The sequence below is a fragment of the Protomyctophum parallelum genome (genome assembly GCF_964188405.1).
Source record: "Protomyctophum parallelum genome assembly, chromosome: 7".
Lineage (NCBI taxonomy): Eukaryota > Metazoa > Chordata > Actinopteri > Myctophiformes > Myctophidae > Protomyctophum > Protomyctophum parallelum.
In genome coordinates, this window is record NC_139705.1 from 47,746,699 (window position 1) to 47,759,709 (window position 13,011).

Sequence of the window (13,011 nt, forward strand, 5' to 3'; positions counted from 1 at the left end):
CGTCGCACAACCCGCAGTTTGAACTGAAAGAAATACTTTCTTTTTTGTTGATTTGAACCCTGCGCTCGTCTGTTTTTTTGAGACCTTTATTTAGTTTATGTTTGGAGCCTGTTCTTGTTTGTTTTTCCCCGTTTATTTTATTTTGAAACCTTTAGTTTACACTCACTCACACAACACAAACCTCCTGCCATAAATCAACCTGTTGCAGTCATCGTCAACCAGCATCGACAACAATTAAGTGAGTAAAGAACAAGACGCCCAAGTCCCAAGTGTGAGCGTGTTGAACAACCGTATTTCTGGCGTAACTATAAGAAAGACACGTAAGGCATATTGGCCCTACACCAATGTTCTCAGATATTTCATAAGCAACATATGCAACATTGCATCATATGATGAATTCCTGTTCTGTTCTTTAACTACATAGAAGTGTCTATTTGTACGTCTCTAAATGTTTTGATGAATTGAACAATGTGGACCCTGTTGTAAACAAGTGTAATGCTTAATTGGGTCGTCCACTCACAGTTAACAGTCTTTGTATTGAGTTTGTGCTTGAAATGTACTGTAATTCTACAAACTGTTAAATATTTCAATCAATCAATGCAACTCTAGATTTTTTTTAGACTGGGATGAATCTAGAGTTGCAATACCCTCCATCGACTCCCCACTCATCCAATTTGGTTTGCGATCTGCTTGTCTTAAACGACATTAAACTCACCAACATCGCAGCTGTAGTCCAAGCTTGAATTATCCTCTTTAAATCTGACGAGCTTGTTTTTTATAAAAATCCACCATAGACATGTTATGAGCTACTTTCTGTCAAGAAATTCTGTGCAGGTGATTCTTTTTCTAAGTGCTGGACTTTGGAAGCACTCGTCGTATGTCACAGAACCGCCCTGCGTAACACCCGTTTCGAATTTGCACATAATGCAGGAGGCAGCAGCGCGACCCATTAACAAAAATGAGTGCTTCCAAACTGCAACACTTAGAAAAAGAATTGCCTGCAGAGGATGTCTTGACAGAAAGTAGCTCATAACATGTCTACGGTGGATTTTAATGAAAAACAAGCTCGGCAGATTGAAAGAGGATATTTCACGCTTGGACTACAGCTGCAATGTTGGTGAGTTTAACGTTTAAGACAAGCAGATCGCAAACCAAATTGGATGAGTGGGGAGTCAATGGAGGGTATTGCAACTCTAGATTCATCCCATTATAAAAAAATCTAGTGTTGCAAATTGCGGCTTGTGTGTGCACGCGTCTGTGTATCAGTGAAAGTGTCCTTTCATGCTGTCGCGTATCGCAGATTATATATGTATCGCTGTTGTCAGGTAGAAATCTCCTATTTCCATATTTTAAATTTTTTTGCATTGTAAATTAGCCTAATGTCCTACTTGACACAACAGTGTACTACAAAATCATCTGCAGATCTGTAGGCTTTCGTGCCACGTTTTGAGCTTGTTACTACTTGCTACTTTTGATATTCTTGAATTTGGACAGATATACACTGTATGATTGAATTTGTGTTTTTATCAAAAATAGAATCCCAACCCTAGCATACACACCCCCTTTAATAAAGGGGCCCGCAGCTGCGTGTGTGTGTGTGTGTGTGTACACACATGCCCAGTTCACTGCGGGGACCAGAGAGGGTATACGTCCCTATATCATCATCATGATGGCATTGAAAGATAGCTGTTCTTATCTCCCGAGGGGCATGACATTCGACCTTTAAAATGTATGTAAATGTTGCACTTTTGCAAGAAAACACTAGAAAGTAATACTCTCTCTTTCTGTTACCTGGCTAGGTGCAGCTGTGTGGCCGTGTGAATTGGTAACACCGAAACTTAAGCAACAATGGGAAAGGAAAAGGTTCACATTAACATCGTGGTCATTGGCCATGTCGACTCCGGCAAGTCCACCACCACCGGTCACTTGATCTACAAGTGTGGAGGCATTGACAAGAGAACCATCGAGAAGTTCGAGAAGGAAGCCGCTGAGATGGGCAAGGGCTCCTTCAAATATGCCTGGGTGTTGGACAAGCTGAAGGCTGAGCGTGAGCGTGGTATCACCATCGACATCGCTCTGTGGAAGTTCGAGACAGGCAGGTACTATGTCACCATTATTGATGCCCCAGGACACAGAGACTTCATCAAGAACATGATCACTGGTACCTCTCAGGCTGACTGTGCTGTGCTGATCGTTGCTGGTGGTGTGGGTGAATTTGAGGCCGGTATCTCAAAGAACGGTCAGACCCGCGAGCACGCCCTGCTGGCCTTCACCCTGGGAGTGAAGCAGCTTATTGTCGGAGTCAACAAAATGGACTCTACTGATCCCCCTTACAGCCAGAAGCGTTTTGAGGAAATCACCAAGGAAGTGAGCACCTACATCAAGAAGATCGGCTACAACCCTCTCACCGTGTCCTTCGTACCAATTTCTGGCTGGCATGGAGACAACATGCTTGAGGCCAGTGAGAAGATGGCTTGGTTCAAGGGCTGGAAGGTTGAGCGCAAGGAAGGCAATGCCAACGGAGTCACTCTGCTAGAGGCCATGGATGCCATCCTTCCACCCAGCCGCCCCACTGGGAAGCCCCTCCGTCTGCCCCTGCAGGATGTTTACAAGATTGGCGGTATTGGAACTGTACCTGTGGGCCGTGTGGAGACTGGCATCCTGAAGGCCGGGATGGTCGTCACCTTTGCCCCTGCCAATGTGACCACTGAGGTCAAGTCTGTGGAGATGCATCACGAGACACTGGTCGAGGCCACTCCTGGTGACAATGTCGGCTTCAATGTTAAGAACGTGTCCGTTAAGGAGATCCGTCGTGGCAACGTGGCTGGAGACAGCAAGAATGACCCTCCCATGCAGGCTGGCAGCTTCACTGCCCAGGTCATTATCCTGAACCATCCTGGCCAGATCTCTCAGGGTTACGCCCCTGTGCTCGATTGCCACACTGCACACATTGCCTGCAAGTTCAGCGAGCTCAAGGAGAAGATTGACCGTCGTTCCGGAAAGAAGCTTGAGGACAACCCAAAGGCCCTGAAATCTGGTGACGCCGCCATTGTTGAGATGATCCCTGGCAAGCCCATGTGCGTGGAGAGCTTCTCGGAGTACCCTCCCCTTGGACGTTTTGCCGTGCGTGACATGAGGCAGACCGTGGCCGTCGGTGTCATCAAGACTGTGGACAAGAAGCTTGCTTCTGGTGGCAAGGTGACCAAGTCTGCACTGAAGGTCACTAAAAAGTGAATTCTGCTCCTGTCAGCTGCCTCTCGGGTTGGAGGTTCTGTAGTTTACCAACCTGCCGACGATTCCAAGAAAAAGAACCCGATCTCTTTATTAAAGGACTGATTAAAAGTTTTCACAGGAAAGGAACACAACTTGGATATAATTACAACATTGTGGCATCGTCATCTTCACCTGAATCAACAGATGACCGTGCCTCCTTTTCAGTTAAAAGTTTAAGTTACAGCAAATGGTTTCGAAATGTTCTTGATGTTGATGCCACAAATCTGAAAATTGGAAAGAAAAGCTGCTTGTGTAACTAATAAAAGTAATACTCACAGAAGTACTTTAATTGCAACTAATTGTATTCTGTGTATATTTGAGTGCTCCCAAAACACACATGGAAAGGACACCAACAATATTAAAAGTACATAAAATGTCATTTATTTCACTTAAGTCATATATATATATATTTTTTTTACTTGTGAATCTATTTTCAAATAGAAAGCATTCTATACAAAGCATCAGGCAGGAAATGTCTTGATGTCTTTCTTTTTTCATTTTACATTAGCTATCTCTTTTGATAAATAGAGGGAAGAGGCGTGTTTGACCACGCTAGCACGCAGTGGTAGTCTGGTGGTTACATGGATATATTTAGTGCAGTTATTGCATTACAAAGCAACAGTCAAAACTAAAACCAAAAAATAGTGCAATTCCTTTTTACTTTCTACATACATGAAAAGAGAGGAAGTCCAGATGGTCTCTAAGGCGTTTCTTTAAGTCTTTTTAAATGTTAGGCTTTGTATTGCATACAGAATAAGACAGGAAAACTTAAAATTATAACTGTTGTAAAAATTGTGCTTCATAAATTTGAATTATTTTCAATTGGTCCGCTTTTGAAAAACATACTCTGCCCAAAAAAATAATTATATATATATATATATATATAGCTAATAAGTCAACTAAAACATGCAGGGCTTTTTTCTTTCTCACATAAAATAAAAATTCACACCCGTGTTGAAGTGAGGGGCGCTCTTATCTTTGCTCAGACACATATGACGTAAATTCTCCATTCATTATCAATGGGAATTTTATATTTGTGTAAGACAAAACATCTACACTAAATGGCTGAATATATATATAGGAGGCGTGCCTCAAATGTTATTTATTTCACCTGGGGCAAGACCTGTTTGTTTTATCTTTTTATAATTAGTTAAAAGTGCATCAACCATTAACTTCCATTCGGTAATTCACCCAATATTCTAGAATGTTGTACAAATGAATGCATTTTGTTCCTCTTGGGAATTGATTGAGTTAAAAATAATAAAAAATTAAGTTTGTTTCAGGGGGGTGAATAATATACTGATAACGGTGTATTATACACAGAGTAATGCTTAATTTATAGTCCCGTCATATAATGGTGTCACATGCCAAAAATACACCAGATCCAAAAGCTCAATGCGTGCTGCGCTGTAAATGCGTTTTTAATCCATTTTGGGCGGGGACCCCTTTTGGTGTTAGCTATTGAAAAATAGCAGATCTACAAGCTCATAGCGCGTCAACGAGTGGAGCGCTATGAACTTGTAGGTCTGCTATTTCTTTAAAATCATGAAAATGTGCCTCAAATCTTTGAATGTACAGGGTGAACATTTTAACTCAAGTCTTTACAGAGTGAACATTTTAACTCAAATCTTTGCTTCTGGGAGGTCCCTGGAACAACATATTTAGATGGGGGTCGGCGGCCAAATACATATAATTTTTGGGGTCCTTGACATGAAATATTGAGAACCACTGCTATAGAAACATGACGTTTTTCAGAAAGAAATACATTCTTTTTTTTCTATCGAGGTCAGGCCTAAATTGGTTAAGCTTTACTGCTATTTCCCACCACAGTCCAAACAAAGCATAAATCGGGCTTGAGTACAGTACATGGACCAGACTAATAACCTGATTTGGTGATTCAACGCGCCATGAGCTTGTAGATCGGCTATTTGTTGATGCCCGACACCCCGTCATATACGATATGATACGGCAGGGCAGAGTATAAATCAAGCATATATCACTACAGGACAAGTTGAATCAAAGAATACATAATATGCATTTTACTAAAGTACTAAGGAACCATAAAAATAAACAATCAGGTTTCATGCAACACTTGCATAGATTCTTTTTTTTTTTTCTTTTTTTTTTTCAATCATGCTGCAAATCTCCAAAAAATATACAGAACAAAACCTGTGAAACATGTGATTATAACTGAAGCAGCTCCAGAGCTCAAACACTGTAGGCCTGCCTAGTATATTAAAGTCGGGTCATTTATGCATTTTAATACGCTTATATGGCATTATTAATGTTTATTTAGTAATTATGTATAATATCTTATAACAAGATTTACAAATAATTACAAGTGCTGGTCATAAAGCATTATAAGCTCAGTGGAACAGCACTTATAGGCCCCTTAATAATGCATTATAAATGTGCTTATAATCCATTACAGACCCAACCTAAGGACAACTTCACTTTTCAACCTATCTTCATATAATTTGTCCTCACTAATGTTCATGATAAAATACCACCATGTTTTTCTACTGGTCTGTCTCTCATAGGAGGGCTGTGGGCAGTTCAAAAACGCGTCCACCAGTGACATCATCGTTAGGCAGATTTCCTTTTTTAAACAATTTAAAGAAATAGAACGATGGCTTCCATTTTTGCATCACAACTTTTCAGGACTAGAAAGCCTGCAGTTTCTATTAGCTTGGATTCCCCATCGATGATGTCACTGGTGGACGGGTTTCTGATCTGCCCACAGCCCTCCTATGAGACACAGACTGAGTAGGAAAAAAAAGTGTGCTATTTTTTTTTTATCATGATCATTAGTGAGGACCAATTATATGAATTGGCCTTGTGGTTAGAGTGTCCGCCCTGAAACTGGGAGGTCGGGGTTCGATCCCCGGCCGGGTCATACCAAAGAAAAATGGGACCCAATGCCTCCCTGCTTGGCACTCAGCATCAAAGGGTTGGATTGGGGGGTCAAATCTACTAATCAAATGATTCCCGAGCGCGGCACGGCTGCAGCTCACCGCTCCTTGGCTGCGGCTCACCGCTCCTTGGCTGCAGCTCACCGCTCCTTGGCTGCAGCTCACTGCTCCTTGGCTGCGGCTCACCGCTCCTTGGCCGCGGCTCACCGCTCCAAGAGATGGGTCAAATGCGGAGAACAAATTTCACTGCGGTAACGTGTGTGACAAATCGTATGACTTTGACTTTGATAGGTTGAAAAGTGGTGAAGTGGTCCTTTAATAATGCCAATCCGTGTGTGAGCGACATCAACTCGCTGCTCGTCTGCATGCCGTCTGTTTATCATCTGTCGGGTGGAAACCTCGTATGTCCCAAAACTGTCCCAAAAGTATCGCAAAGGTAGCAGATCTACAAGAGAACGCGTCGCATTTCGAGCTCGTATATCTGCACACTGTTGATACATTTGTGTGACGTTGAAGTATGATCAAGTAGGGACGTTAATTTACAAAACATAAAGTTAGAATATGGAGATAAGAGGTTTCTGCTCTACAGCAACGATATACAGTACGTCTAGCATTAAAGGGAGGCATTTGAACTCATCATTGGCCAGTGGTGGAAAGTAACTAAATACATTTACTCAAGTTACATTTTGAGTTACTTTTACTTTGGTATTTTAAGTACATTTTTGATGCCAATCATTTTGTACTTTTACACAAGTACATTTTGACTGTACTTGAGTAAAATACTCTGTATAAAATACTCGTAACAGAGTATTTCTACATTGCAGTATTGATACTTTATTTACTTAAGTAAATATGGTGAGTACTTTTTCCACCACTGTCATTGGCTCATGAACGTAATGGTGCAGGAACAGAAATGACATCAGGTCACAGTTGCTACAGCTGTGAGTAATTTTACAACAGTGACTCTCAACTTCATTTTTATATCAATGACCCCCTCATTTTGGGGTGCTGTGGATGGAAAGGTTATTTAAAGGGGTGTCCTTAGTAAAATAAAATAAAAGTCTGAGAACCACTGCTGATATATGTGACCCCAGAAGGTGTTTTAAAGTGAAATACTGTACCCCATTAATGTCAGATCATTGCTTGGACTGTTAAAAACTGCAGTACACACACTTAAGACAATGAAAACATGAAAAAGAAGTGCTGTGCATAATGGAATGAGATCATGTTTGCCTTCCTCCTCCAAATAGGAGTCAAACTCATACTAAAATGGAATGCTACAATCAGTAATGTGCTACAGTCATCTTGCTCCACAACAATCCATTGTTGGTGTTTAACTTACATTCTCGGATGCCTAGTTTTCATAAGTACTGTTACTGCCGGTATGTGCGTATAATATATGAGTGAGTAGATACATGTAAACAAACACCAGTTTAGACAAAATTATTTGTCTGTGATTTTTTTTGTTGTGTTTTTTTACATTCTCTGTGCTCTTTTCTTTTCGCGTGTCTTGTGTGCAAACATCAAAGACAAGTAGCCTAATCGAACGAGGGTGACATTGACAGTGTACTGCAGCGCCAAGGGGCTTAAGCACTTAAACCCCATATGGTTGACAGGAGTCCATCAGGGCTCTATATACTAGTGTATTTTCTGTTTTCTGTACATTTCTCTGAATTCATACCAACAAAATCAACCGAACATAATAAAGAGCAAATATGTGAAACCAGATGCCCATTACACACACACACACACACACACACACACACACACACACACACACACACACACACACACTGTATATAGGCCTACACTAGATGCATTACTATATCCCATAATGGACTCCATAGTATAGACATTCCTACTTTTGCTTAGTCTTGCATAGCCAAAACGATCGGAGATCAGAATGATAATTCAGTCCCCGATTATTTGGGGTGTACTGTATATTTTGTCACTGTATACATTTTGCTCAATGTGAAATGTATCCTCTGAATGTATTCTGACTGCTGCCCCATGATACATCTGGTGACTTTCTAGATTCCATGTCAGGGTCTAGAACAGTCTGGAAACAAATATATAAAGATGGGGTTATTATAATGTTATGTGGCCACACCCACCAGTTCATAACTGTATACCTGGTTTTCACCTTAGGCACCGCCCACCTGAACTGCCGCCGTGCCCACAGCTGTTGTTGTTTGATATAAATGGGAGGGGAGGATTTTAGTGTATGACTAGAGAGGTAGTCTCTCTAGAGGCCGGGAACCCCTTTTGGTGTTTTAACAACATTCTGACCTGAGATCAGATTCATACGAGGTTTCCACTGGACACACACTGGTCTGATTAATCCATTCTGACCTGAGATCAGATTCTAAAAATGTCAGTCGTTCTTTCGATTTTTCAAAAATAGCAGACCTACAAGCTCGTAGCGCGCCACTCGGTGGCGCGCTATGAGCTTGTAGATCTGCTATTTTTCAATAGCTAAAGCATAACATGATGCTGACACCAAAATGAGTTCCCGTTCAGAATGGGTTAAACATTATGTTATAATTTAGCTATTGAAAGATAGCGCGCGCTACGAGCTTGTGCAGTAGGTCTGCTATTTTTGAAAAATCGTGAAAATATTTATTTCAGAAAACTGGAGATTTAGAAGAACTTTTTTTAAATTTTGAGGTAGGGTCTAAATGCGTTAAGGTGAACATTCTGCTTGGGCCGGGCCGGTACCAGGATTGGTTTTCAAAGAAGTGGGTTTAGGTTTGTTTGTGGGGCTTTTCTCCGCTGGCCTATATAATATTAATAACCACTATAGGCTACGTTGAATTTGACTTCCCCCAGACGTATGTATCGGTCTCCCATCGCCCAGGCTACGCAAGACTAACTATTGATAATCCATAATAGATCATTCAGTTCCGACATATACTGTATGTGCAAATAGTCTTAAAATAATCATACACATGCAATAGTAAATATACTTAAAAGTCTTAGGAATTTTTAAGGCCAGTACGTATATTTAGACATCCTACAATTAGAGAAACCTTAGGAAAAGCAGCTAAAGTTAGAATTTGCGTACGGCTGGTAGCCCTGTTCACCGCTTACCACTGTTGACTGATCCATGACATCCCCCTGGGTTTACACAGGGTGCAACAGGGGTGTATGGAAGGTTGTGGTTATAAAGGATAGTTACAGCTTTCTTCTAAAAAATAGACTTTTCTTTGTGTAATTTATAAAGTGTGACTTAACAGAAAAAAATCCGGAGTGTGAAATTTCACTCAGAGAGTATACAAATGGAACCACATGGACCTGTAGCTCTCAGAGTAAAATTGATGCTGAGGATTTTACTGTGTTGATAAAGTTTTAGTCCAATAAGGGGAGAAGGAGGCAGGAGGGTGTAGCAGGAGATTTCGTAGCTATACGCTAATCAATCGCAAGGTTTTTTTCTTGGGGAAGGCGCTATGTTAGTTTTGTTGCTCATTCTCGGGCACATTACCAGGGGTTGCCTCGGGCCGGGGGAGCAGGCCGGGGGAGCAGGAACTGTCATCAGGGGTCCAGGTTTAGAGGTTATCTTGGGGTCAGGTTCAGAGATGATCTTGGGGTCAGGTTCAGAGGTTATCTTGGGGTCAGGTTCAGAGATGATCTTGGGGTCAGGTTTAGAGGTTATCTTGGGGTCAGGTTCAGAGATGATCTTGGGGTCAGGTTCAGAGGTTATCTTGGGGTCAGGTTCAGAGATGATCTTGGGGTCAGGTTCAGAGGTTATCTTGGGGTCAGGTTCAGAGGTTATCTTGGGGTCAGGTTCAGAGGTTATCTTGGGGTCAGGTTTAGAGGTTATCTTGGGGTCAGAGGTTATCTTGGGGTCAGGTTCAGAGATGATCTTGGGGTCAGGTTCAGAGGTTATCTTGGGGTCAGAGGTTATCTTGGGGTCAGGTTCAGCGGTTATCTTGGGGTCAGGTTCAGAGTTTATCTTGGGGTCAGGTTCAGAGGTTATCTTGGGGTCAGGTTCAGAGGTTATCTTGGGGTCAGGTTCAGAGGTTATCTTGGGGTCAGGTTCAGAGGTTATCTTGGGGTCAGAGGTTATCTCGGGGTCAGGTTCAGAGGTTATCTCGGGGTCAGGTTCAGAGGTTATCTTGGGGTCAGAGGTTATCTTGGGGTCAGAGGTTATCTTGGGGTCAGGTTCAGAGGTTATCTTGGGGTCAGGTTCAGAGGTTATCTTGGGGTCAGGTTCAGAGGTTATCTTGGGGTCAGAGGTTATCTCGGGGTCAGGTTCAGAGGTTATCTCGGGGTCAGGTTCAGAGGTTATCTTGGGGTCAGAGGTTATCTTGGGGTCAGGTTCAGAGGTTATCTTGGGGTCAGGTTCAGAGGTTATCTTGGGGTCAGGTTCAGAGGTTATCTTGGGGTCAGGTTCAGAGGTTATCTTGGGGTCAGAGGTTATCTCGGGGTCAGGTTCAGAGGTTATCTCGGGGCCAGGGCCGGCTGTGTTGGCGGCGGTTGTTCCTCTGGTTGTGTCCTCGCTGTGCTCCGTTGTCGTCAGCGCCGCTGCGCTGCTGCAGGAGCAGCCGGTCCTGCGACTCCTCCTGGCCGTTGGCGTTGTGGTGGACGTGTCCTTGGAGCCTGCGGTGCGGCGGAGGGTACACGTCCCTGTGGGCGTGGGCATGGCAGGGGGACGAGTACTCCTCCTCCTCCCCTTCCTCTTCCTCCTCTCCATCTTCTTCCACTTCCTCGTCCTCGTCATCCTCCTCCAGGCGTGGGCTCCGCCCCCCGCAGCGGCGGCCACCGTGGCGAGATGCAACGGAGTCGCTGGCCTCGTCAGACGGCATCAGGCTGTCCTGCTCCAATGGGGAGCGGGCCTCGTCCCTCGGATCGTCCCCCGGCTCCTCCTCTTCCTCCTCCTCAACTCCCAGTTTCTTGTTCTGGTATCATCGGAGGGTCGGCGGTGTGGGCGATCGATGGTAAAGAGAAAGAGAGAGAGAGAGAGAGAGAGAGATAGAGAGAGAGAGAGGGAGAGAGAGAGATAGAGAGAGAGAGAGGGAGAGAGAGAGATAGAGAGAGAGAGAGAGGGAGAGAGAGATGGGTGGAGAAAAAAGGAGAGAGCTGTGTCTTAGAAACCAGGACAATGCCCTCTGGTGACAGCGTTATGCACAGCAAAGACGAGATGGCTTCTCTTCCCAAAGCCGGTGTATAATGTACACAATGCTATACACACGCTATGAACACGTGAGAGATGTGGGTGAGACACGTGGGGGGGGGGGGGGGGGGGCGGAGTCTAATCTTGGAGACAAAATGCGAATGCGTTGATATTATCATCTCCGCCATACTTAAAGGGCGAGACCACTTTGGTAGAGGTTTGGGTTGTGCATTTAGCTTACCATGATGTAACTCTAAAGGTGATTAGAACGTAGGAAATTAAGAAAAAAGCCCACAACATCGTCAAAGACTCCAGCCATCCCGTCCATACCCTGTTCCAACTACTTCCTTCCAAAAAACGCTACCAGAGCATCAAATCACACACCACAGTATCAGTATCATCACAGTAACAGTTTTCCCCCCAGGCAGTCGGGCTGAAAAACAGCAGTCAGCTGACCTTGCACTGTAATGCACTGCAATGCAATGTACCTTGCACTTCATTTATTTTCTTTTGCACTCTAGTTGTTGTCTTGTATACACTAGTGTATTGTATTTAAGACAGAGAGTGCTTGGAGCACAATTAATTTCATTGCATCTATGCATTGTATACATATGACAAATAAACCTGAACCTGAAAGTGATCATTCAAAATATGCTCCTCATTGACTTACGTCCTAATAAAAATAGCAAAATCAAGTTGACATTTTTATATCTTAAAAAAAACATCACTGAGTTTTGTGATGGTCTTTGTTTGCGTACTAAAATAGTGACTTTGAGAGTTGTTTTCACCGTACAATCAATTTAATTTCTAATCAATGGAGCAACTATTATTGATCTATTGTCCGTGCACCTTTGGAGTTGCATCATGGCAAGGTAACTACACAACCAAAACCTGTACCAAAGTGGTCTTGTCCTTTAAGTTAACTTATATTGTATAAACTGTGCATTATAGTTCCAATAAAAAACAAATCTTAAATTCCAAACAAATTTAAGAAGGTGATATTGTTTAGGCATTCATTACATCTCTTGGTTATTAGTGCTTGCCGTTAGAGAGCGTTTCCATACCAGATTGCGGTGCATGCCACTGTGAAAGGGTGCCATTCACAAAGCATGCTTGGTATAGAGGCTCAATTACACTGTTACAAGACAGCGAATTCAGTCCCACAGCTTGTATTTTCATCTTCCAATACTGCACTAGTGATAATATCTGTAATATATAAACACTTAAAGATAGGGTAGTGATCTTTTGGGGTTAAAACAAAACTACCCACCCGTTTCTTTTCTTCTATATAACTCTTTAATAAGCAGAAAATACATTTTCGGTGACACATTTCAACTAATCAGGAGAGAGTACCCATTTATCAGCTTAATTTTGAATAGTGGTCCACTTCCAATTCTGTCTGCTCATTGATTTGTGTCACCACTTCCAATTTCACTTGTTTAATCTGTATATCCTGTTCTATATCCTGACTCGATAAAATTGGTGTCCCGACCTGAAAAAGCATTTCCTGTTTAAAAGGGCAAACACTCTATAGCAACGAGACACTTATTTTTACCAACAAAAATCACTTACACTACCTTTAAGCCCTGTTTTATACACTGCCGAATTACAGCGCTATGCAAAAACAGCCGATATGGGGTTGTTTGAATGCCCCAGAAATAACAAAAGAAAAAAATGAAGTTGTCACAGAAGACAAGGTGTCCCTCCTGAGAT

The 13,011-nt window shown here is 42.6% G+C and overlaps 1 protein-coding gene across 1 annotated transcript; it reads left to right on the forward strand.

Annotated features, from left to right (window-relative positions):
* Positions 1-1,784: 1,784 nt before the first annotated feature.
* Positions 1,785-3,249, forward strand: LOC310861027 (elongation factor 1-alpha, oocyte form). The gene has a single exon (XM_083768283.1). The coding sequence runs from the start codon at positions 1,849-1,851 to the stop codon at positions 3,232-3,234; it is 1,386 nt and encodes a 461-aa protein (XP_083624409.1). The 5' UTR covers positions 1,785-1,848; the 3' UTR covers positions 3,235-3,249.
* Positions 3,250-13,011: the final 9,762 nt, after the last annotated feature.

Bases quoted from the DNA above. Each gene is read 5' to 3' on its own strand.
- LOC310861027 (XM_083768283.1), top strand. From the start codon at position 1,849: ATGGGAAAGGAAAAGGTTCACATTAACATCGTGGTCATTGGCCATGTC.